This window comes from Glycine soja, chromosome 14 (genome assembly GCF_004193775.1).
Source record: "Glycine soja cultivar W05 chromosome 14, ASM419377v2, whole genome shotgun sequence".
In the NCBI taxonomy this organism is placed as follows: domain Eukaryota; kingdom Viridiplantae; phylum Streptophyta; class Magnoliopsida; order Fabales; family Fabaceae; genus Glycine; species Glycine soja.
Genome location: NC_041015.1, coordinates 13,939,366 through 13,965,461, shown reverse-complemented (window position 1 = coordinate 13,965,461; position 26,096 = coordinate 13,939,366). Strand labels below are relative to the sequence as shown.

The 26,096-nt window shown below is 35.1% G+C and overlaps 2 protein-coding genes across 2 annotated transcripts; one reads left to right on the top strand and one right to left on the bottom strand.

The window, feature by feature from the left end:
- Positions 1-11,115: 11,115 nt before the first annotated feature.
- LOC114383843 lies at positions 11,116-12,113 on the bottom strand. The gene is made up of 2 exons (XM_028343569.1): positions 11,830-12,113; positions 11,116-11,578 (listed from the first exon to the last, which is right to left on the bottom strand). The coding sequence occupies exons 1-2, from the start codon at positions 12,111-12,113 to the stop codon at positions 11,116-11,118; spliced, it is 747 nt and encodes a 248-aa protein (XP_028199370.1).
- Positions 12,114-20,854: 8,741 nt separating this feature from the next.
- LOC114383033 (uncharacterized vacuolar membrane protein YML018C-like) lies at positions 20,855-25,662 on the top strand. Its single transcript, XM_028342615.1, has 8 exons — positions 20,855-21,314; positions 22,369-22,764; positions 22,888-23,102; positions 23,883-23,953; positions 24,055-24,156; positions 24,309-24,426; positions 24,514-24,649; positions 25,220-25,662. The coding sequence occupies exons 1-8, from the start codon at positions 21,234-21,236 to the stop codon at positions 25,280-25,282; spliced, it is 1,182 nt and encodes a 393-aa protein (XP_028198416.1). The 5' UTR covers positions 20,855-21,233; the 3' UTR covers positions 25,283-25,662.
- Positions 25,663-26,096: the final 434 nt, after the last annotated feature.

Below are 26,096 nucleotides of genomic sequence, written 5' to 3'. Positions count from 1 at the left end.
AAGTAATAAAAAGTTCTCCTAATGTAGCCGTGGACGTAGGCACATACATTATGTGCTGAACCACGTTAAACTTTGTGTCTTTTTTTTTCTTCCCTTTATTTCTTTCTCTTCTTTATTGCTCCATACTAACATTGCCTCCCCTGGTTCAGCTACCTGCCTACTCCTAGCCACAAGTGGTAGCAATGGTAGTTGTCGTCATTGCCATAAGAAGATAATTTAAATAATTATAATTGTGATAAAAAAAATGTTTCCAAGCCTCTATAAATAGGAGAAGAAACCCAACAAGAGGGATAAAGAAGAGAACTTTAAGGAGACCAGATACTCACTTCAAATACTAACAAAATTAAAGAGAAGAGGAGGAACCTGGGTGGCATCGAAGGGATTGCAACGGAGGAGGAATCCAAAACATCTCGATGTTTTGGATCTTGATCTTGCTATATTGAAAGAGAAGCTTGCTACTATTACTAATGCTAGTAACAATGAAGAGAAAGCCTATTATAAAGCTTGAGAAAGATCTAACAAACTCAATCTAATGTTCATGAAAACGACTTTTGCAGACAGTATTAAGACAACTTTCTCTAAGACCGATAATGCTAAAGTGTTTATGAGATTAGTGGGAGAGTACTCTCAAAAACTGATAAGTCTCTTGCTGGGACATTAATGAGTACACTAACCACCATGAAGTTTGATGGCTCACGTACTATGCATGAACATGTCATTGAGATGACAAATATTGTAACAAGACTTAAGACCTTGGGAATGACTGTGAATGAGAACTTTGTTATTCAAATTATTCTAAACTTATTAATGTCTGAGTATGACCCGTTCCAAATGAGGTATAATACCATGAAAGATATATGAAATGTGCAAGAATTGCACATTATGTTAGGTTAGGAATAAACGAGACAGAGAGCTAGAAAAAAATTTGTAAAGAAGCATGATAAAGGCAAAGGATCATTAAAGATCAATGACGGTCCTGTGCAAATCCAGAAGAAGGCATCAAAAAGTAATAATTGTCATTTATGTGGGAAATCTAGACACTTCCAAAAGGATTGCCCAAAGCGTAAGTCTTAGTTCAAAAAGAAATGTGAGTTTAATGTTCTTGTATGTTTTGAATTAAACTTAACTGAAATTTCCCATAATACATGGTGGATTGATTCTGGATGTACGACTCATATTTTTAATACTATGCAAGGATTCCTTACAATCTAAACCATACGTCCAAATGAGAAGTTCGTCTTCATGGGAAATAGAGTGAAAACTCTAATGGAAGCAGTCGAGGCTTATCGTTTAAAACTCGACACTAGACATCATTTAGATTTACTGAAAAAAATTTATACACCTAGATTATCTAGGAATTTAGTTTCATTATTTAAACTTGATGTTACTAGATACTCTTTTAGTTTTGGTAATGGATGTTTCAGTTTATTTAAGCATAATCATCTCATTGGTACTAATGTTCTTTGTGATGGTTTATATAAATTAAAATTAGATGGTTTGTATGCTAAAACTTTTTTAACTTTGCATCATAATAAACATTCTGATGCAATCCTACCCCCAAGGGTATTGGATAGAAGACTCCAAGAGGCTTGGGCTAGAGCTACTAAAGAATGCCCTAGGGTTCTCAGGAACCTTAGGGTAGATTTTTGAGCCCATGGGTCAAGGTTGGATCCACTCTTCTTTGTAAATATTAGAATAGGTTTTTCCTTCTTTTGGGCCTTGTATTTTGACCATTCTAGTAGTATAAAAGCCTTGTATTTCAGGGCATTTTGAGTAGTCTTTGTAGTAGGGACTTTTTTTTGTATTTTCATGTATTTTGTCAAGGAGGTGAGCTTAGTTTTTAGATGGGTGTGTGTAGCTAAGCTCTAGCTTCTCAAGGAAGCTTCTCAAGGAGGTGAGCTTAGTTTTTAGATGGTGTGTGTAGCTAAGCTCTAGCTTCTCAAGGAAGTTTTCTCAAAGAAGCTTCTCAATGAAGTTTTCTTAAGAAAGCTTCTCAAGGAAGCTACCTAGTCTATAAATAAAAGCATGTGTAACACTTGTTGTAACTTTGATGAATGAGAGTCTTGTGAGACATAACTCAAAGTTCAACTTTTCTCCCTTTTTCTTCCTTTAATTTCGTGCTCCCCCCTCTCTCTTTCTCTCCGTCTTTATTTTCCTCCATTGAAGCATCCTCTCCAAGCTTTTTATCTAAGGCTCATCTTGGTGGTGAAGCTCCTTCTTCCATGGCTTATTCCCTAGTGGATGACACCTCCTCTCACCTCTTCTCCTTTGTCTTCCGCTGCATCTCCATGGTGGAAAACCACCATTAAAGGAACTCATTGAAGCTCAAAGATCCAACCTCCATAGAAGCCCCACAAGCAAGCTTCCATCACATTCTAAATGTAGTTTGGAGAATGAACGATCTGCTTTCTTGTAACATAAACGTTTAGGTCACATTTCTAGAGAAATGATGGAAAGATTAATAAAGAATGAAATTCTTCCTGATCTAGATTTTACGGATCTAAATATTTGTATGGATTGTATTAAGGGAAAACAAACAAAACATACAAAGAAAGGAGCTACAAGAAACACTCGGCTTCTTGAAATTGCGCATACTGATATTTGTGAGTCATTTGATGTTAATTCCTTCATAAAAGAAAAATACTTTATCACCTTTATTGATAACTATTCACGTTACGGTTATGTCTACTTACTGCATGAGAAATCTCAAGCAGTGGATGCCTTAAAAATTTACTTGAATGAAGTAGAAAGACAATTAGACAGAAAGGTGGAAGTTCTTAGGGCTGATAGAGTTGGTAAGTATTACGAGAGATACATGAAACTGTACAACACCTAGGTCCATTTGCTAAACTCCTTCACAAACGTTGCATTCGTGTGCAATATACAATGCTTGGTACACCACAACAAAATGGTGAATCAGAAAGCCGTTATAGAGCTTTAATGGATATGGTTAGGAGTATGTTAAGCAATTCAACTTTACATGTATCTTAATGGATGTATGCCTTGAAAACTACCATGTATTTGTTGAATAGGATTCCTAGTAAGGCAGTTCCAAAGACACATTTTTAATTGTGGATGAATAGGACACCTAGTATAAGGAACCTACATGTTTGGGGTTGTCAGACAGAAATAAGGGTTTATAATCCACAACAAAGAAAATTTGATGCAAGAACAATCAGTGGATATTTCATTAGTTATCTAGAAAAGTCAAAGGGGTATATGTTTTATTTTCCTAATTATAGTATGAGAATTGTCGAAACTGGAAATGTAAGATTCGTTGAAATTAGTGAAATCAGTGGAAGTACAATTCCACGAGATGTGGAAATTAAAGAAGTTAGAGTGTAAGTCCATGATACATAATGTACCTATTATGGAAGAACCACGAGAAGTAGCATTGAGGAGGTCTGAAAGGGAAAGAAGACCAACTATTTCAAATAACTATGTGGTATACCTACTTTAAACAGAAACAAACTTAAGCATTAATGATGATGATCCAATTTCATTTTCACAAGTTGTAAGTTGTGATAATTTTAAGAAGTGGTTAAATTCCATGAAAGAAGAGATAAATTTCATGGAACATAATGATGTTTGGGACCTTGTAGAATTAACAAAGGGTTGTAAGAGAGTTGGTTGTAAGTGGGTCTTTCTTCGCGGTCCCAAAACGTTTGGCAAGTGTACCGAGTCGCGCAAGTAATATTAAAACGATCAGAAACTGAGTATCGAACTCAGGGAACTTGTTTCATTTAGTGAAGTGATCATTCAATGAGCAAACATTTGTGTAAAGAAACACTAATTATGAATAAAAGCTATTGTGTTCTATAATCTAATTTCTAACTACAACAAGTATAAGCAAGTGTGAGTTAAATAGATAATTAAAAACGTTGGGTCCTCCTACTGAATTACTTGATGTAACTAAGGATTTTTCTCTATTCAATGTTGTTCATGTGTTCTATGCTGAGGGCAAAAACTCCAAACCACGATTCCTCGCGTGAATTGACTAATCCTATTTAAACCTTGTTCTATGATGTCTCGTCGAACTCAACCTAAATGGATTGCATTACGATTACAGCATAATAAAACTAAATCACCGCACTCCGTGTCTAGACATACGATAATCTAGCTCGTTCTATCCTGTTCTAAGGATTCAATACATTTTCCAATGCTAAAGATCCTAACTTTACATACACATGAGTGATCAAGCCACAAGCATGCAGGAATTAAGCACAGATAGAAACATTGAACAAATAAAAACAACTTTAAATAGATAGTTAAGAGTTTATATCAAGTTCTCAGTAGAATTCCCCAACAAAGGATTTAGCCTTCCATCACAAGGCAACACCTTTCAGCTACAAGAAAGGGGTTTTGAGAGAAAATTGCAGATTACACAGTGGTGGGGATGTCTCATCCACCTCTAGAAACCTAGAAATTACTCCTAAACCTAAGACCTTCTTGCAAGTTGAGGTTTTTGGCTTCCTTGCTCTGTTTTGCGCTTTCTTTCTTTGTTTCTCGCACTCCTCTCTACATACCTGATTTTTCCAACTTCGGTCTTTAAAAATGGCTTTCTGATCTCGAAGGCGCGCTTAGCGCCATTTTCGCGTTAAGCATGAGTAAGTGAACTTTGGCTTAGTGAGCCAGGCGCGCTAAGCACCAAAAGAAATAAACAACTCGCTGGGCGAGCTGATGGCGCGCTGGGCGCATGCATGCGTGACAAATTCCCTTCAAGATTCCTTTGACTTGCTAAGCGAGCTGATGCCTTGCTTAGCGGATGATACTCGCTAAACGCATTGGCCTCGCTTAGTGAGACACTAGCTGTTACACCTTCCCAATTTGCCTACTTTTACCTGAAATTGAAATTGAAGTGGAAATTGCATTAATTTCTATGTAGAGAGTATCTACTGAGCAAAGGTTAAACTAAATAAGAAAATATTTACAATCCTACAAAAGGAACCATAAATTGGGGAAAAGATATACATTTTATAAAACTTTTCTATACAAAAGTTAGTCATAGATGATGACTAACAAACTCCCCCAAATTTACAGTTTTGCTTGTCCTCAAGCAAAGAAAGAACAGTTCACTTGTCCTCAAGTGATAAGCTCACAGTGGTTATTCAAAAGAGTGTTTGTTCCAAAGAATTCAATCACATGAACACAAGTGGCAAGCAATGCTTTCAACCAACAGCTTCTCATAAAAATATGCAGAGCTTCAAAGATAGGAACATGATAATGAAGCAACACAAGTGAAATAAGCTAGCGGGCAAGACAAATATCAAGGAAGGATCATCAACCCAAATCCTCACGATCACTGTTTCACTCAAGCACAAGTGTTTAGGCTATTCATCAATCAACAACCAGCACAAGTCCCAACTTTTGAATTTCATCTCATCCCATACAATCATAAACACACAATTTGAATCCGAAGGACTTTCTAGGCTTGTAATGAGGTTGGGCTGCAAACAATCCATGGTTTTTCTAGGATGCAAAAGCTTAAGTTCTAGGAGAGCATTCATCCTTAGATCAACTGTTTTCCTTTTTAATTCCAGCTTCAATTACTTACTTTTTTTTTCCATTTAAGGCACTTAGCTTCTAATAACAACCCACACAACCTTTATTCATGAATTTTCTTCTCTCTTCTTTTTTATTTTAATTTAGCAGTTTTTGTTTACTGCTTCTTGACAATTTTTTTTTTGTGGTTGTTATTTGTCTTACCAATCTTCTCTTCACCCAATAATCTCCCCCAAATTTGGGACAAATTTTCTTTAAACCACGATGCTCTCCTACAACCTAAGACAAGGTAGATGGAGATATGATTTCACAGGCTCAAGGTTTAGCTCAATCAATCAATAACAAGCTCAACATGGGTGCAAGGGATGAATCATTCATGAATAGGATAAGCTTTTTGGCTAAGTGGCTATTTCAATCAATCATGGCCTTCATCATCTTCAAACTCATGCATTCATTCAATAATCAGAGATTCATGCAAAAATTAGTACTTAATGCTAGTCGTTCTCTCACAATTGAAGATCACACAACTCACCTGGTTATGGCTAATGATTGTCTTTATAATTTACCTGTCAAACCAACTAACATTTTCAGTCATGCTCCTAATTCATGTTCTTTCTCTTCTAATCACTGCATACTTATTCAAAGCATATGATCTACACATCACAATTCACTAAATTCATGCAATCAATCAATTCAAACCATACACAAACACAAGCTTTTCAAATCAAACAAATTACTGCATAACAATCAAAACTGTAAACTATTCAACAAGCTGCAAAATTTACTAACTAAATAAAATGAAACATAAACTGTATCAAAAGCAGGAAAATAAAATAAAAATCCTATCATGGCTCCTGAGCTGCTGCAGTAGGCTCATCCAGAGGTGAGGACGGAGCATCCTGGGATGGCTGAGGGATATCCTGAGCTGAAGTTGGCCATGGGTCTCAGGTACTCTACGTTGCGGCCATATCTATTGCATAATCAGTATCTGTTGTGCCATCCTCCTCCCCAAAGACCTCCAAGACTGGTGTGGTAACTGGTGATGCTTGTGAAGTGGTCTCTGGAGTGGCCTCCGGCTGTGGTTGAGGCTCCTGGGCTGCAGAGGCCCCACCTCCCCCCAAAGGAGAAGGTTAGACTCCTGGCCAGGCCACTTGAGCTGTGAACTCCTCCATACTGATGATGGGCCGATGCTGAGCCAAGTTGTGAATACTCTACATCACTATGCATAAGCCATGGTGGAGGCTCTGCAACATCGATACCATAAGATCTGAGCTCTGAGCGGAGGCGCCGATCCGAACTGCTAATGATGGCGGTGGAAGTGGTGCTGAAACAGAAGGAAGTGCAGAAGTAGAAGCAGGAACAGGGGGAGCAGATGAAGATGGGCCCTCGAATCCTCTAGCCCTGGCCTTGAGGGTCCTTAGAAATGTGACCAAACGGTCATCCAAGTTCCAACAATTCTTCTTTATGTAAGCCAAGTTAATGGCAGGACTGAGAGACTTGAAAGTTAGAGAATCTGAGATGACTCATCTGGCTATGCATAATGCTATGATCAGAGCTAGAAATTCGAGCCTAGAGGAGTTGGACTAGGCCATCTAAGAGATCTGGCCTGAGATGAGGGAACCCACGTCCATATCCATCTTCATAACTAATCCATACACCAACCTCGCTCGATCCATATTAAGATCAGATGTGTGAGATGTAGGAGCGAGGTTGGAGTAGGAAAGAACACTCCATGTCTGCGCCAAAGTGGTGAGATCCTTCCTCAGGAGCTTCTAGGGCGCTCCTTTAGCATTAAGGACAAAGCCTCACCCTGGAATACAGAGTCTGGCAGCAAACTCCTGAGGGCCTGGGCGTGACTTGCAGAAAAGAGAATAAGAAGTGTATTGCTCCCCTGGCTGAATGACCGGTGGTGTCTCCAGGAAAGCATTCAGGGACTCCCCATCAAATTTGATCAGCTTCCCTCTGACTTGAACCTGTCTAGGAGATTTGTCTTCCGGATTATACAGGTTCGAGTAAAACTCCTTGATCAAGGCCACATCGATGTGACCATCCACATGTTGGGTCATGGCCCTGTGGCAATTTCTTCTTATCAGCTCTCTTCGGAAGTCATCATATTCTGTCACGAAGAGGTTATCATTTCTCTCCGGAAGCATGTTCTGGGAGTGAATGTTTTGAGAATACCTCTCCCAAGCGACCTCGGAAATGAATCTGGTAGTGTCATAAGGTCCCCAAGGTCAGGAGGCTGCTGCTTTCCTCTTTCTGGAGGTCATCTGCATCAAAAGAACCATAGAAAATAAGTGAGACAAGTTTTTATTTGAACTGAAAGTAGAAAAATAAAACTGAATAACAGACTAGGCGCTTAGCGAGACTACTCGCTTAGCGCGCCTTACGAAAATTAACTCATGCGATTAGCGTGCTAGGTGCGCGCTTAGCGCGACAACACAGAAACAAAGCTCTAGCTAAGCGAGACACACTCGCTTAGCTTGACACACCACAATGGCTAAGCTAGCAGGGCTCGCTAAGCCTTATTCTCTAACAGAGAGATAATTGCGCTTAGCACGCAAGGTGCGCTTAGCGTAACACACTAAACAGGCTTAGAGCCAATAGGCGCTTAGCCCAAACACACCAGTGGAACAATAATTGGCTCTGCAAGCATGCTCGCTAAGCCCAATTCCAAAAATAAACAAAACAGAGAAGAAATTGTGCTTAGCGAGCAGGGCTGGCTTAGTGCATGAACAAAAACAGAAAAGCATAAAAATGCTTGGGCTTGGCGAGATGACTCGCTTAGCCCAGGTTTATTCAACCTGCAGAGGCTGGATGGCTTAGCGAGACTGACTCACTTAGCCACCAACAAAAGACAGATAACCTATTGGCTAAGACTCAAACAACACAACTCGCTAAGCACAACAGGCCGGCTAAGCGAGTTCATAGGACAGTTAAAATAAAAACTGGAAATTTAAACTCTCGCTAAGCCCAAAGTGAAGTGGCTTAGCGAGTTCATGCAAACATTCATAAATTCAATCAAAAATGATGAACACGCTTAGTGGGACAAGGCCGGCTTAACGAGTTCATCTGGAAACCCAGAAATTCAACAAAATTGATGAACTCGCTTAGTGCACAAGCGCGCTTAGCAAGCATATCAAATTTTCCAAAAAACTTGGGGTTTTCAGCCCCCAACCATAGGCCCTTATTAGGTCTCAAAACCTAATAAAATCACAGCAAAATAACCTACATTACGTGCGAAAGTAAACCCCTAACAACATACATTCTAATAACTAGCCTAACAACATTCAAATCATCACAAAATCAAAGCTTTAAACCTAAGCATGTTTTCTATCCTAAGGTTCAAAAAATACGAAAATTAAAAGGCAATGTAGAGGATACTTACTTGGATTGTTGAATAGAGTGATGCAAAGGAAGCAGAGAAGCAGGAAATTGGTTTGAGCACCGTGCAGATATCGCGAAATGAGAGTGAGTAAGAAGAATGTATAAATGATTGCACAAAAGTAACTGCCTAAGGCAGTTAAGTCTTATTTTTGGCAGTTTAGACTGCCTCGCTTAGCGCAGGTGACTCGCTAAGCGAGCACTCAATTACGTTTGAGTTTTCATATTTCAAAATCATGCGCTTAACAGGTAGACTCGCTTAGCCCAATTCAAAAATTAAAATTCTAGAGAAGGATTTGGGCTTAGCGCGAAGGGTCGTGCTGAGCGAGTTCTGCAGCTCTGATTGGTCTGCAACTCTCGCTTAGCGGGCCATGGGTCGACTTAGCGAATAAAATGCTTCCTGATGTAGTAGTGGCGCTCGCTTAGCGCGTGTCCCTCGCTTAGCGTAATTCCCAACCCGAGAGTTATTTGGGCTTAGCGGGCTGACCCACTGGGCCCAATTTTCATAAATGATCCAACAAACAGGAATAACGCTTAGCCCGTCTGATGCGCTTGGCGAGATGAGGCTATGTGCTTAGCGAGATGACTCGTTTATCCCAATTCCAAAAGATGAAATCACATAAAGTTTTTGGGCTTAGCACACAGGGCTCGCCCTTAGCGAGACCCCATCAGCCAATGACTCGCTTAGCGCATGAATAAAGATTTGCTTTGTGCGTAGGGTGCGCTTAGCGAGTGGATGATTGAAAAAAATTGAGTTATTTTTCATCCACAGCTTCAGAGAAGCTTAATCAACCCCTTATGCCAATGCAAAACATGCTGATGAATTTCTCATACAATCACCTGAAACAAGCAAACTCTAGCTAGATGCAATGAAAATGAAATTAAAAAGAGCTCGTTTAACGTCATTAGCTTGACGCATAGTACCTCATGGATCTGGATCAAACTTGGTTCCAATCTTCAGAACCTCCTCATTAAACTCCTTTACCTGCAAACAGACATTCTGGTCTAGCAATTGCTTCTCTTCATCAAACAGGTCAAAGCTTATCTTTTGATCCTCTATGCCCATTTCCAATTTCCTCTTTCCCATGTCTACCACATAGTTGGCGGTTAACATGAAGGGATGTCCCAAGATCAAAGGAATCTCAGCATCCTCTTTAATGTCCATGACAACGAAATCAGCAAGGAAAGTGAAATGCTTCACTCTGACCAAAACATCATCAATTACTCCATATGGCTTAATAATGGAGCGATCTGCTAACTGCAGCGTCATCCTTGTCGGCATAATTTCCAACTCTCCTATCCTCCTACACATGGAGAATGGCATCAAGTTAATGCTGGCTCCCAAATCAATGAGAGTCTTACCAACAGAAACTGCACCAATAAAGCAAGGAATGGTAACACTCACAGGATCTTTGTGCTTCAGTGGAAGGATTCGTTGGATCACTGCACTACAATTTCCCTCCATAACAATAGTGTCGCTGTGAATGTACTTGCTCTTTTTAGTTAGCATATCCTTTCAAAACTTTGAGTAGAGTGGCATCTACTGCAGGGCCTCTCCAAAAGGCATTGTAATCTCCAATTTCTTGAAGATATCAAGGAATTGAGCTAGGTGTCGCTCCTTGTCTTTCATTGAGGGTACCAAAGGATATGACACCTCTTTCCCTTCACATGGAACTGCCTCCTTCTTCCTTTCATATGCAAGCTCATTCTTACTCCTCTTTTCTTCTTCCTTTCTCTCATTTTTTTCATTTTTTTATTTTTATTTTTCTTTTTCTTTTTCTTTTTCCTCCTTCTCTTGGACATTTATTTCCTTTTCATTCTCAGTTATTGCCTTCTCATTCATCTGGTTTCCTTCTACCTCTTCCTCTTCATTGTCTCCTTCAACAACTAGTTCATGGTTATCATCAATTGTTCTCTCCCCACCTTCAATCATGATTTCCTACCTCTGGTCATGACAACTTTGCACTTTTCTTTTAGATTCTTTTCAATATTTGCTCCAAAAGTGCTAGAAGACTTGTCTGCCAACTGTTTGGCCAGTTGTCCCACCTGAACTTCAAGGTTTTTGATGGCCGACTCCGTGCTCTTATGATTCGACATAGAAACCTGCATAAACTGAGCAAGGGTCTCCTCCATCTTGGTCGTCCTTTCATAAAGGTTAGGCCCTTGTTGTTGAGGCCTATTAGATGGCCCACCCTGGTCCTTGTTGAATTGGCTTTTTGGATGAGACCTCTATTGTCTTTGTTGCTGGTTATAATTCTGAGCATGTTGAAAACCTGAATATCCACTTGCATTAAAATTAGGTCTGGGCTTATTCCCCATGTAGTTTACCTCCTGAGTTGTGTCATCTATGGGAATACAACATCCAGACTCGTGAGCTCCACCACAAATGCTGCAACCTCCAACCTGCAAAACAGTGGAATGTGAAGGTTGATTAACATGAAATTGATTTGGCAACTTACTTAATGTTTCAGTTAAATTCTCAAGCTGCTTGGAGAGCAACTTGTTTTGTGCCAACAATACATCCTGGGATGAGAGCTCTAGTAGACTTCTCTTGGTGGGAATATGTGTTCGATCATGCAAGATAGCGCGATCACTTGCAGCCATATTTTCAATCAATTCTATGGCCTCTTCAGGGGTCTTCAATTTAATTTTCCCCCCAACAGAAGCATCAAGCAGTTGCTTTGATTGTGGCCTTAACCCATCAATAAAGATATTAAGCTGAATCGGCTTTAAGAATCCATGAGTTGGAGTTTTCCGAAGCAAGCTACAAAATCTTTCTAGAGCTTCACTCAAGGACTCGTCTGGGAATTGGTGAAAAAAAGAAATGGTTGTCTTTCCCTCTACAGTCTTAGACTCAAGAAAATATTTCTTCAGAAATTTTTCAACAACTTCATCCCAAGTTTTAAGACTATTTCCTTTAAAGGAATGTAACCATCTCTTTACCTCCCAGATAGTGAAAAGGAGAACAAACTTAGTCTAACTGTGTCTTCCATTACACCTGCAATCTTGACTATATTACAAATTTCAATGTAGGTTGCTAGGTATGCATAAGGGTCTTCATTAGGTAGGCCATGAAATAAATTGCCCTGTATTAGCTGTATCAAAGAATGAGGATAAGTAATGTTATGTGCTTGAACCTCTGGCCGCGCTATGCTTGTGAAGAATTGCGGCACAGTAGAACTAGAGTAGTCCTCAAGGGTGACTCTTCGAGGTTGATCTTCAGCCATTCTGTAAGCTTCAGATGCCCCTGTATCATATTCTCTTGTCTATGGAAAAATAGAAGACGACTCAGATGATTGAGGTTCCTCTAACATTGGTGGTGTTGTCCTGTTCTGCAAGATTTTCCTTCTTCTTTATGCGTTGTTTCTTCTACAAGTGGCTTCAATTTCCAAGTCCAATTCAACCAAATCACCTGCAAAAGATCTATGTCGCATACAAAACACTAGCAAGAGCAGCGGTTAACCAATTCAAGAGAAAAACAAATTCTGAACTAACTAACTATTCACAAAAACAATAAATCAAAGAATAAAGAATTAATACCTATAAACTGAACTAAACTTCCCAAATGGAAAGAAGTTCCCCGGCAATGGCATCAAAAACTTGTTTGCGGTCTCGAAACATTCGGCAAGTGTACCGAGTCGTGCAAGTAATATTAAAACGGTAAGAAACTGAGTATCAAACTCAGGGAACTTGTTTCATTTAGTGAAGTGATCATTCGATAAGCAAGCATTTGTGTAAAGAAATAGTAATTATGAATAAAAGCTATTGTGTTCTCTATTCTAATTTTTAACTACAACAAGTATGAACAAGTGTGAGTTAAACAGATAATTAAAAATGGTTGGTTCTCTTACTGAATTACTTGATGTAACTAAGGATTTTTCTCTATTCAACGTTGTTCATGTGTTCTAGTTGAGGGCAAAAACTCCAAGCCTCGATTCCTCGCGTGAATGGACTAATCCTATTTAAACCTCGTTCTATGATGTCTCATCGAACTCAACCTAAACGGATTGCATTACGATTACAACATAATAAAACTAAATCACTGCACTCTGTGTCCAGACATACGATAATCTAGTCCGTTCTATCATGTTCTAAGGATTCAATACATTTTCCAATGCTAAAGATCCTAACTTTACATACACATGGGTGATCAAGCCACAAGTATGCAGAAATTAAGCACAGATAGAAACATTGAACACATAAAAACAACTTTAAATAGATAATTAAGAATTTACATCAAGTTCTCAGCAAAATTCCCCAACAGAGGGTTTAGCCTTCCATCATAAGACAACACCTTTCAGCTACAAGAAGGGGGTTTTGAGAGAAAATTGCAGATTACACAGTGGTGGGGATGTCTCCTCCACATCTAGAAACCAAGAAATTACTTTGAAACCTAAGATCCTCTTGAAAGCTGAGGTTTTTGGCTTCCTGGCTCTGTTTTGCGCTTTCTTTCTTTGTTTCTCACACTCCTTTCTACATACCTGATTTTTCCAACTTCGGTCTATAAAAAAGGCTTTTTGACCTCGAAGGCGCGCTTAGCACCATTTTCACCCTAAGCGTGAGTAAGTGAACTTTGGCTTAGCGAGCTAGGCACGCTAAGCGCCAAAAGAAACAAACGAATCGCTAGGCGAGCTGATGGCGCGCTGGGCGCGTGCTTGCGTGGTAGATTCCCTTCAAGATTCCTTTGACTTGCTAAGCGAGCCGATGCCTCGCTTAGCGGATGATACTCGCTAAGCGCATTAGCCTCGCTTAGCGAGACACCAACTTCTACACCTTCCCAATTTGCCTCCTTTTACCTGAAATTGAAGTGGAAATTGCATTAATTTCTATGTGGAGAGTATCTATTGAGCAAAGGTTAAACTAAACAAGAAAATATATACAATCCTACAAAAAGAATCATAAATTGGGGAAAAGATATACATTTTATAAAACTTTTCTATACAAAAGTTAGTCGTAGATGACAACTACCAGTTTTCAAGACTAAGCGTGACTCTCATGAAAACCTTGAACATTACAAGGCTAGACTTGTTGCTAAGGGATTTACTCAAAAAGATGACATTGATTATAAAGAGATATTTTCACTAGTCTCACAAAAGGATTCTTTCAGGATTATCATGACATTAGTAGCCCATTATGACTTGGAGCTACATCAAATGGATGTGAAAACTGTCTTTCTTAATGGAGATTTAAAGAAGAATGTTTATATGGACCAACCAATGGGGTTCTCAGTTGAAGGAAAGGAACACATAGTGTTCAAATTAAAGAAATCAATATACGATCTTCAGCAAGCTTCCCGCCAATGGTATTTGAAATTTAATGATACCATTGTTTCCTTTAGATTTAAGGAAAATACTGTTGATCATTGTATATATATGAAGGTCAGTAGAAGTAAGGTTATTTTTCTAATTCTGTATGTTGATGATATATTGCTTGCAATTAATGATCTTGGTCTTCTTCAAGAAACTAAGAAGTTTCTCTCTAACAACTTTGAAATGAAAGATATGGGTGAGGAAAGCTATATGATAGGGATAAAAATATTCTGAAATAGATGACAAGGATTGTTAGGCTTGTCTCAAAAAGCATATATCAATAAAGTACTAGAGATTTGGGATGGAAAAATGCTCAGCATCACTCGTTCCAATTCAGAAAGGAGACAAATTTAGTCTTGCACAATGTGCTAAAAATAAATTTGAACGAAAACAAATGGAAGCAATTTCGTATGCATAAGTTGTTGGGAGTATTATGTATGCTTAGATCTGTACTCAACCAGACATAAGCTTTGCAACTGGAATGTTAGGAAGATATTAAAGTAATCCAAGAATGGAACATTGGAAAGCTGCAAAGAAAGTTCTAAGATAATTACAGGGAATGAAAGTTCACATGCTTACATATAAAAGGTATAATCATCTTGAGGTGATTGGTATTCAGACTCAAACTTTGTTATGGATACGAGAAATTCCACTCTTGGCTATGTATTTCTTTTAGCCGGAGGAGCAGTATCGTGGAAGAGTGCAAAGTAATTAGTTGTTGTTGCATCTACCATGGAAGCTGAATTTGTAGCATGTTTTGAGGCTACAATTCAGGCGAATTGGTTGTGGAACTTTATTTCAAGGCTTGAAATTGTCAACAATATTACTAGGCCACTAAAAATGTATTGTAATAACTCTGCATCAGTATTTTTCTCTAGGAACGACAAGTACTCTAAGGGTGCTAAGTATATGAAATTGAAGTACTTTACCGTGAAGAAAGAAATTCAGAAATAAGGAATATCAATAGAACATATTAACACAAACTTTATGTTGAATAATAATTATTAAAACCCATCAATTTTAAACGACACCGAAGCAAGCACCCTCAAATTAAGCCTCCTAAGCCACAAGGAGTGCATAACCATGTACAAAAGATCATAACGTTGAATCGGGCGACGCAACATGAAATGCCTTTGCACCTGAACCACTTTCCTTTGCTTCTCCACATACTCCTCCACCGAAATCCCCCTCAAAATTTCCTTTATTTTTGATATCATTGAAATGGAACATGCATCGAAAATTGTGACCAATCCAAAATGCACTAAATGGCAAAACATAAGGGCACTGATAGGACCTGACTTCTCTGTTGTGTTGTTTCTATACTGTCCCATTAAAATAACAATGCATAACAGTTGTGTTAATATTTAATGGTGATATTTAATTTTAAAAATCATGAAAACTATATAGTTTTAAAGGACAGCAAGGAAAGGATAGCAAAGAAGCCAAATTCGCACTGTTACGTGTACCTAGCCAAATTGCTGGTACACCCAACTCGTAAAATCCAACCCCCAACCGTTTCTTTCTTCCTTACTCTAACAAGTAAGCAAGTCAACTACCTTCTATCTTCTTTTTGAAGAAATATCTCCAATAGTCAAGATCTCATGCAGGAGAGAAAGAAGGAGCAATTTCGTAATTTTCCTATTTTGTCTTTTCGTGAAAAGATGCAGATCAATAGCTAATTGGTAAGCCTCATACGGATTAGCTCATCCATATAAGTTCAATCCCTAGGCCATTTATGTTATAAAATAAATAATGTTGTTATACATAACACTAAAATTTCTAATATATATTTAATGCGCATGTAAATTTAAATAATATATTTTTTGACAATTAATTTTGATGTAACTCATACGAATTATTTAATCCATATATTTTTTTATAAATAAAAAAAATTTACTATTAAAAAATTTAATATATTAATAAATTAAAAAACATATTTTTGATTTTTTTTAAAAAAAACACTTACGGATCACATAATCTGTATGAGTTAACTCATACCAATTACGTGATCCGTATGAGTTAATTCATATCTCATATGGATCACGTAATCCGTAAGTATTTTTTTTATAATTTTTTTCAAAATAAAAAATATACGTATTAAATAATTCATATGAGTTATATCAAAATTAATTATTACAAAATTTATTATTTAAATTTAAATGCGCATTAAATATATATTAAAAATTTTAGTGTTATGTATAACAACATTATTTATTCTATAACATAATTGACCTATTAGTTCAATTGGTTAGAACATTATACTAATAACATGAAAGTCATGTTTGATTCTTGTTTGGGCCATTAATTTGTAACACTTATTCTTGAAAAAAAACAAAACAAAAACCTTACGGATTGGACTTATACGGATCAACTAATTCGTATCTGTATTAGGCTCACAGATTAGTAGATCCATATCGTTTCACGGAAAGACAAAATGAGAAAATTACAAAATTATTGAATGTACCAACAATTTGGTTGGATGCATGTAATGCCCAAAACATAACTATCGGATGTAACCACCGGAACACAACCCGCATTTGCAGACTCACGATTCTTGGGCTTGCAACTTCATACCCACTAGGGACATTTTCTTCCTGCACCTAGCTAATCTCATATACACCATTTAATTTTTCTTTAAATCTAACATTGTCCTTACATTTTATTAGTACAACACTCTAGCCAATTAAACTAATTGATCAATTATATTAAAAAATAATTAATTTTGTTACATATAATACTTAAATTTTTAAAGTATATTTAATACACATATAAGTTTACATGATAAATTTTGTAAAAATTAATTTTAATCTTATAATATATTTTTTAGATATATAAATTCTAAATAAAAATCATAGGTTTAAATAAAAATTACAGGCTTAATAAAAATTTATATACATAAGGATGTTTTTGGTTTTTTCCTCTTTCTACTAGGTGTATGAAGAAATTTGGGTGCAGAAAGAAAAATCTCCCACTAGGGCACAAGCAGAACATGCTGTAGACCATTAAGGAAGAGTAAGTTTTTTAAGTTCAATATTTAGAGTAAATTACGCAAATCCTTCCCAAGTTTGTCTTTATTACATTTGATGTCTCTCCACTTTTTAACCTTAAAGAAAAATCCTTAATTTTTGAGCTTTTATTACATCAACGCTCCTCTTAGGAGTAAAATAAATGTTACACCGGATCTCCTTTAGGGATGCTCAAAATAATGTAAAAAAAAAGGGTGAATATTAAGTGTAATAGGAGATAAATGAGTGAAAATGAAATAAAAGAGGACGTGCAAGTTCCTATCTTTTTTAAGAAAAGTTCTAGTATGAAGTCATAATTATAGAAGTTACTCTGTCTTGACGAATTCCTTTAACAAATAAATCCATGTAGAAAAATGAATTGTAAACAGTGGCATATATAAGGAATAGTTTAACAACATATGCTTTACTAGAAAAGAATATATGTAAGGGGCCATTAGAGTTGACTATTAAAAAAAGAACCATAAGTTGCACAAAATTAAAAAAGAAATATCAGTTCTCATTAAAACCAACAGAGTTTTTTTTTTTTTTTGTTTTAATTAACCAACAGAGCTTATTACCTTCGACATTCTTTGAAAGTGACACTTGATATCTTAGGCTTAGATCGAGATGGTTTTGAGTCTGTGACTTTTTATTTTTAAATATAATAAGTTTGATAAAAATGAAATTGAATTGATTTTTGTTAGATCAGTTACTGTTAGATTGAAACACATATATGTTTAGTCTTACAAATTTTATAGGTGAGATATTCAATCTTTTAGAGTCTGTGTTGGAATTCTCACACTAACTAATAATATATGAATAAATTAAAGTATATATATAAAAACAACTCTTATTTTATAAATCAATTTTATAAGGGTAAATTAAGTCCAAACCCAAATCATAAGAAAAAATGGTATAGATAGTTAATCACATGATTTTGACCATCTAAAAGTTGTAAAATTTATTAAGAAAAAATATTCATTATATAAAAAGCAAAACTGTAATAAAGTGTATTTTCCAATAAAATCTTAACATTTTTTGTTTCTTAAAACCAATCCTAAGGACTTGTGAGTATATTTATCTATCAATGTGAAAGTTTTACTTTTATGAAATGTTTATTATTATTGATACTTTATAATTTTGTATGTTAAAAAGATTATTTTACATCTAGCTAGGGATCGACTAAAATATCTTTTGCAGATGTTATTTTTAATAGTAAGCATTTATAGGAATTATAGTTTATTGAACGATAATATCGAAACCAACTCAAAAAGTTGATTACTTTCTTCTCATCTTAATTTTCTTCGACCATGACTATACGATCAACTCGCACAACTTTTACTTCAAAAAGTGGCGATTCCATTATGTTGAGCGCAGTGATCATTCAAGTGGTTGGGAGGATTTGAGTTGGTAGTTTGAGTGGTATTAATTTTCTTCCAATTATAAAAAATTTATAAATTAAAACAAATTTATTAAATATATTAATATTTTTACTTTATTTTATATCATTTTACAGATTTTAATTATGAATAGTTTACATATTTGAATTTAAATTTTACCAATTTATATTGAATTTCATAAACTAATATGTAAATTATATTATATAGTTTATACAAATTTTGTAAATTGATTTTAATATATAAATTAATTTTAGTCTAATTATATAAATCAATACAATTAATATGTAAATTATTTTATGTAATTCAAAAAAATTACATAAATTTATTTTGATATGTGAATTATTTTCATTATAATTATGTAAATTAATAAATTTAATATTATTTTTTTATAAAACTTACATGTTAACATAATTATAAATTTATATAATTTGTGCAAATTACATAAACTAAAATTTCCAATTATGTAAATCAATAAAACTACATAAATTTAATATGTAATTTATACTAATTATGTAAATTTATTTTAATACATAAATTATATTTTATTCTAATTATAAAAATTAGTAAAATTTTGTTATTTAATTTTTTAGATTATTTAAATATGGGACCAAAAATACATTTTAGCTTTGATATAATAATTTATGCAAATAATTTACATATTAATTTATTAAATTCAATTATAAATTGGTGAAATTAAAAAAAAAATGTAAAATATTCAAAATATAAGAATGTAAAATGATATAAAATAAAAGAAGAATTATGTTTTAAAATAAATGTATTAAATTTATAAATTCTTAGAAAAAAAATTAATAACTGATAATGATAAATATAAAATAATTTTTTTTATAAAATTAACCAAACAAATCAAGTGATTTATTGTCTTTTTAATATGTCATGAGTTTAATTTCTATTAATTGCTGATTTAAAAAAATGATTAAAATGATTGGTTATGAACTATAGAAACATTAAATATTTTTATTTAAAAAGATCAAGATCAAAATGGTGGATTCAAAATTATAGGGATCCAAATTGTCATAAAAAAAAATCAGATACAGATTATTCCGATCGTATTAGATGTCGATGAGATTTTTTATATAACGTCATCTTACCTACCATTGCCAATACTTATCACTAATCCTTGTTGTTATTTACTAATTTGTTGATGGTTGATTTGTCAATAACTCATTGACTCATTAACTAACGCAATTATTCTGGAAAATTTCACTTTAACTTGTTCACTTCCAAATGGGAAGTCAACATCCAATAATGAAATAAAATATTCTTCTATCACCTAGGGTAAGAATATGAATTTAAATATTCAGAAAGCAATTCTCGTGGGAAGGTTGTATTATTTTCGTGATTGTGCAACTAAAAAAGAAATAGATAATTTAAATTGATTGAATTTACGGGCAAACCACTTTTTTTTCTCAATAAAAAGCTAATGAAATCATTTAATTATTTAATGTATCTCTGAAAGTCAAGGATAATAAAGTGTCCAATTCGATCTGTTGATTGTCCAGGTTAATATGGTGTCAAATTATTCGTTCAATTATTTTGGTTAAATCAAGATAAGAAGAGTGTATTAATGTAGTATTTTTTGTTTTGAAAGACAAATTTTTTATTATTAATGTATTACTAATGTATTTTGACCAGTTTCAATATGGATATTGGGATGATGCATTCCAAAATTCAATTTAACTTGACTTGAAATGTTTTAAAAAAAATATTTTGTTTAATATTTTCAAAAAATCTAAAACATAAATATATATATATATATATATATATATATATATATATATATATATATATCAAATGTCAAATATTATCTTTAGAATTTCATTTTATTTTCTATTAATATTTTTAAATAAATGTAATAATATATACATATCCGATTATTCAAACCAAGTATAATGATGTTAATTTTGAATGAGATAATTAGAAAACTGTCATCCCAATTTAACTCAACTTAATTAACTTTAATAGATTCAGTTTTTTATTTTATTAAATCCGATGATCCCTACTGAAAGCCATTGTCTTCTACGGAAACACTCAATTGTTTTAGTTTCTACAGTTTCTATTTATACGCACACGTTTTTCTCATTTTCTGTTTATAGAAAAAATGGTGTTACTCCAAATTTCATGGTTTGAAAAAGAAGTACATGCCCAAAAATTGTAACACAAATTTAATGCACGAGAATGCTGCATTCATTCACAGAATTGAAAGGGTGGGAATTTAATGAAAAATAGGAAAGAATGGGAAATGCAATAAATAATAATAAAAAAGCGTTTAACAAGTATCGAGTAACGTTGACATGCTTGAGAATCGAGACAATTAACAGAACAAAAACTTAACATTGACTCTTCACTTTTTCCCATGTTGTTTCTGTGTTTTTTCCACCCATTTCATCTGCCTTTTCTGTCGTTGCAAGAATCCTCCAACCTCCCTGCAAAATAATCTTCTCACGCAATTTTTTGAGCAAAGGTTGAGGCTTGTGCTTCCCCACGTTATTGTTCTTGTGATGGGGTTGTCAAATTGGTGCGTTGAAGGGTGATTCTGGGATCTGTCAGAGGAAGAAGCGTGTGGATCTCTTCAACTTCTTTGGTTTTTTTTCCTCTGGGTGTAGTTTTTTGCTATGGGGTGGAGATACAAGGCAGGGTTGTTCCTCATACTTACTGTGGTTGTCATATGGGTCACCTCTGCTGAAGTCACCCAGGTAAAATTTTGCCAATTCCATGCTGCCAAATTTACCCTTTTTCAAGCTTCTTTAGGCATGTAATTTGATTGGATTTTGTTGAGTCTGGAGTGATTGTTTTTTTTTGGTAAATGTGCTTATGTGTGTATGTTTCCCCACCTTTTGGGGAAAAAAAGTTTTTGTTGTTGTTGTTGTTATTGTTGTTGTTTTGTGGACATGTGTATGTGAAAAAATCATGTTTTTCCGCCTCTGGGATCTTTGGTGCCGGTTCAATTGGATTAAATGATTGTGGGGTTGTTGTCTTGGTATAGAGGACCTTTTATACCAACAGAGTTGGGTCTAGCGGAAGGGTCTAGTCTCCTATAACATGATAAACCATGGTTTGAATCTCTGCTGAGAGCGGTATTCACATTTAGTGTCCTACAGTTGATTGTTTCTTAAGGAAATACCTGTGTGAAACAAACAAACAAAAAATAAAAATAGGACCTTCTGTTAATCACAAAAAATAATTAGGATGATACTTTTTACATCAATTAGGAATTTTTTTGCTTAATGTGACTAGATTTTGAAGTGTCCTAAATCTTAAGAATCCACCTTTGTATTGATACACTACTTGAAGTTGAAACTTCGCATGTCAATCATACAAACCTCAAGGTGAGAGTGGAAGTTCTGTGGGCTAGAATGATTTGTTTATGAATAGTTACCTGAAAACCATGCAGTTCACTTGGCTTTGATTGAATGAAAATTGCATACCTGCATTATAATGTGTCACTGAGGGGATCCACTATTCCAGTTATATTTTGTGATCTCGTGTTTTACATATGTTCATCAGAGGATATTATGCTGAGTATGCTTGAAGATTTTATGTTTGTAAATCATTGTGTTTGCTTCAGTTTTATAGAATTTCTATATCTGAATCCTTATCTATACATTGTCACAAATATCTTTTTAAACTGTTGAAGTTTGAAATTCTGCTCAAGGGGTATCTCTTTATCGGAGACCAGTAACATACAGTGTGCCATCATCCTAGGTTTATATGTATGAATGCTTCTCTTAATTAAAATTTTCCGTACAGGATATTTTTATAGATTACAAGCAGCCATTTGCAGTGACGTATCTTGGAGCTTCTCTTATGGTAGTTTACCTCCCAGTAGCATTCATTAAGGACTGGTTGTATAAGTTATTTAAACACTGCTCTTCTAAAAGTGGAAGAAGTGCAAAAGTTGGGGATGATTTTTCTGTCACGTGTACCTCTCCTCTCAAGGGCAATGGAGTGCAAAAAACCACTGAAGTAGAATTAGGGAGCATGACTCGAAAAGATAGTGATGCAAACCTTTCAGTACAAGAACAAGTAAAGCCATTGGTGGCTAAATATAATGATGCTACTGCTATAAAGGCCGAGAAAGAACTTACTACAAGGGAAATTGCTACTTATGGATTTTACATTGCACCTATCTGGTTTATAACTGAGGTAAGTAACTCAAGATTGATATCTTGATTTGTAGTTAAGCAGTACCAAAGCATGCATAGGTTCAGTGTTTAGTCTGTTGTATAGTAGTGTTATTTTTTTAATTCCTTTTTCTGTTGTTTTCAGTATCTATCAAATGCTGCCCTTGCACGAACAAGCGTTGCAAGTACAACAGTATTGTCATCTACTTCAGGACTCTTCACTCTCTTCATTGGTGTGTTTTTGGGCCAAGACAATTTAAATGTATCAAAAGTAGTTGCTGTCTTGGTCAGCATGTCTGGGGTTGTGATGACAACTCTGGGGAAAACATGGGCTGCAGATGATGCGCTATCAAGTGCTTCGTAAGCCTTTGTTATCGCTTTTACAAAAATCACCTTCATTATGCATTTTTTTTTTCTTTTAATTTCAACTGATAACAGAATTAATGCATTATGTAGTAGGAGATAATAGTCCTTTTTCATCCTATACTCCAAGCTGGTTAACAAACTGAAAGTTCCACAATCCAAATTGCTTATGTTTGCCATTTAATTACAAAATGAAAACTGAATAATTGGATAGTCTTTTTTATTCATTTCCCAGTTGCATAAAATTGCAACCTTAATGTTGACTATGCTGACCATATTGACCTTGGTTACCTCTTCTAAGCTATATTGAGATCACTGATGGCAGTTCATATTTTTGAAAAAAATAATATTTTTATAGGAATGAATGTTCCATGTCTCACACCTGGATAATATAGGACTTTGTAGTTCACACTCGTGTGAACTGCAGTCCATCCACAATCTCAGGGATTTACAAACTGAGCTCTAATACTAATTTGATGCATAAGATGTTAGGTGGAGGCTTATGAATTTCATTTTCTTTATATCTCTAGCATGAATGATCCCTTTTTGTCCTGTATCACATTTTTGAGAAATCTATGTCTCTTCATTGAATTTGTGTATTGATGTAAGTTTCATCCAGTATATTGATAGAGAGACCAGATGGATCAAAAAAGCTGTGCAGTTTTTAGTCATTGTGCAGAATATTAAGGAATATAATTGTTGTCTTTTATTTATTATCAGCTGCTTGCTCTTTGTAATACTATTTTTTGGGCGTTGACAGTTGATATTTGTGTTCAGCAATGGACAGCGCTCTCTTGTTGGAGATCTTTTTGGCCTTCTCTCGGCCATGTCATATGGTCTATTTACAGGTTAGATAATGTCTTAGCTTTTTGTTTGATTTCTCTTGTTTTTTGTCATTGTCAAATAATGTAGAAGAATAATGACGGATTCTTTAACGTTAATGCCTCAGTGCTTCTTAAAAAAATTTCTGGTGAAGGAGGAGAACGGGTTGATGTGCAAAAGCTGTTTGGATATGTTGGATTGTTTACACTTGTAGCACTATGGTGGCTTAGTAAGTTTCTAACTAGCAATGATTCTATAGAATATAGTTACTTGTAAATGTCAACTTACAAGGTTCTATGAGTCCACTCCTTTTTATGTGCTCATTTAACTTGGTTCTTGTGTTCAAAACTGATTGCTAATTCTCCTCTATAAATTTCTCAGTCTGGCCATTGTCAGCCTTAGGAATTGAACCAAAGTTTACAATTCCCCATTCAGCTAGAGTGGACGAAGTGGTTCTTGCCAATGGATTTGTTGGTAGTGTTCTCTCAGACTACTTCTGGTACATGAGATAAATCCTACTAATTTACGCATACATACGCATGCAGTTATCCAAACTCTTACGTTAGAGCTTATTTTATCTAACCAGGGCACTTTGTGTTGTATGGACAACCCCCCTAGTGGCCACTTTGGGCATGTCACTCACCATTCCTCTTGCTATGTTGGCTGACATGGTGATCCATGGCCGGCATTATTCGGCGTTGTACATTCTTGGCTCAGTTCAGGTATTGTTATGGCTAAAGATGTCTGCAACTTTGATATTTTCTCAGCTCTCCTACAGTACTGTCGGCCCATGAGAGGATCTTTCTTTTATTTTTTCCTCAAAAAAAAATTTAAATTAAACTATAAAAAACCCTATTCGTTTCTCAGTGCCATGCTGTTGGTTTCCACGTATTTATGCAAGTTTGTGTATGCATGTTTCTGTTCAATATTGTTGCATAATATAGTCAATTCTGATTTTGCTAGTAAGTTATTGTAATTTGTTAGTTCTGTTACATATTGGTTAGGAAGTTAGGTGTTGTAGACTTGTAGCTTCCAGATGACACATTATCTTCTGTTGTTCCAAGTTGTGTATAAGCTGTATTCATGATATGTATGATTCAAGTTTTGGTTCAATGAAATTTACCATCAATATGGAGTATCTCTTCCACATCTCATACATAGCCTAGGAATATTTTTCTAGTCTAGACCATGATGTTACTGGTTATTAACTCATGTTTGGATGTGGCGATCCTTAAAGCGTTCAACATTTTTGTTCACATATTAAAGGATTTGTTTTTGGAATTGAGCTGCAGGTATTTGCAGGCTTTGTGATAGCTAATATTTCAGATAGGCCAACCAAGAGGCTGGGATTATAGCGCTTTCTTTCCTATACTGATTCTTTCTTTGGTTGGTTATCTTTCCACTACTCGCAATGAGTGCTATACCACGAATCAACATGTTGAAGAACCAGTGCCTTAACCCCTGGTGTTATCATTTTCAAGGAAAGCAACAAAAGTGTGCTTTCCATCTTGTATTGTTCTGTGCATATGGTTCTAGAGTGAGGATTTTGTTGTAAATTGTAAGTTTCCAAGATGAACTTTTAGTCATGGATGTAAATAAGCATTTTTTTTACATACTTAGTGGCTACATAAGTAAATGGCTTCTTAAAGAAATTCAGGATTTCATTAGAACTTAAAAGTGGAAACAATTTAATCTTGTTTCCTCTTCGATTATAAAAGCAACTTTTATATAAATATTTAAATAAAGCATAATATATATATAGCATCTACTGACATCAGCTGAAAAATATCCTCAACTAACGTAGGGTGAAAAAACTCTAGACGATATTGGCAAAAAAACCATAGTCAGTATTATCAAAAAAATAGTATTGGCCGATGTTGGCTAAAAAACTTCATCAGTTGATGTTGGCGGGAAAAACTTTGGACCACATTGGCAAAAAATTAGCCCTGAAAGAAACCTTAGTTGACATCATCTGAAAAGTAGCATCAACCAATGTTGGCTAAAAAACATCATCATGACAAAAAAAAATTACTGACCAATGTTGGCCAATAAACTTGGGTCAATGTTAGCCAAAAGAATAGTCTTGGCTGCCATAAAAAAAATCATGGTTGATGTTGGTAAAAAATTGCCCACAAATTCTTTTATCATTAAGATGGATCAATTTTGATC

Coding starts and splice junctions, on each gene's coding strand:
- LOC114383843 (XM_028343569.1), bottom strand. CDS start 12,113: ATGGCTGAAGATCAACCTCGAAGAGTCACCCTTGAGGACTACTCTAGT. Junction 11,579..11,829: donor TCCTTTTCACTATCTGGGAG/GTAAAGAGATGG, acceptor TGATGGGTTAAG/GCCACAATCAAAGCAACTGC.
- LOC114383033 (XM_028342615.1), top strand. CDS start 21,234: ATGGGGTGGAGATACAAGGCAGGGTTGTTCCTCATACTTACTGTGGTT. Junction 23,103..23,882: donor GATGCGCTATCAAGTGCTTC/GTAAGCCTTTGT, acceptor ATTTGTGTTCAG/CAATGGACAGCGCTCTCTTG. Junction 23,954..24,054: donor GTCATATGGTCTATTTACAG/GTTAGATAATGT, acceptor TTAATGCCTCAG/TGCTTCTTAAAAAAATTTCT.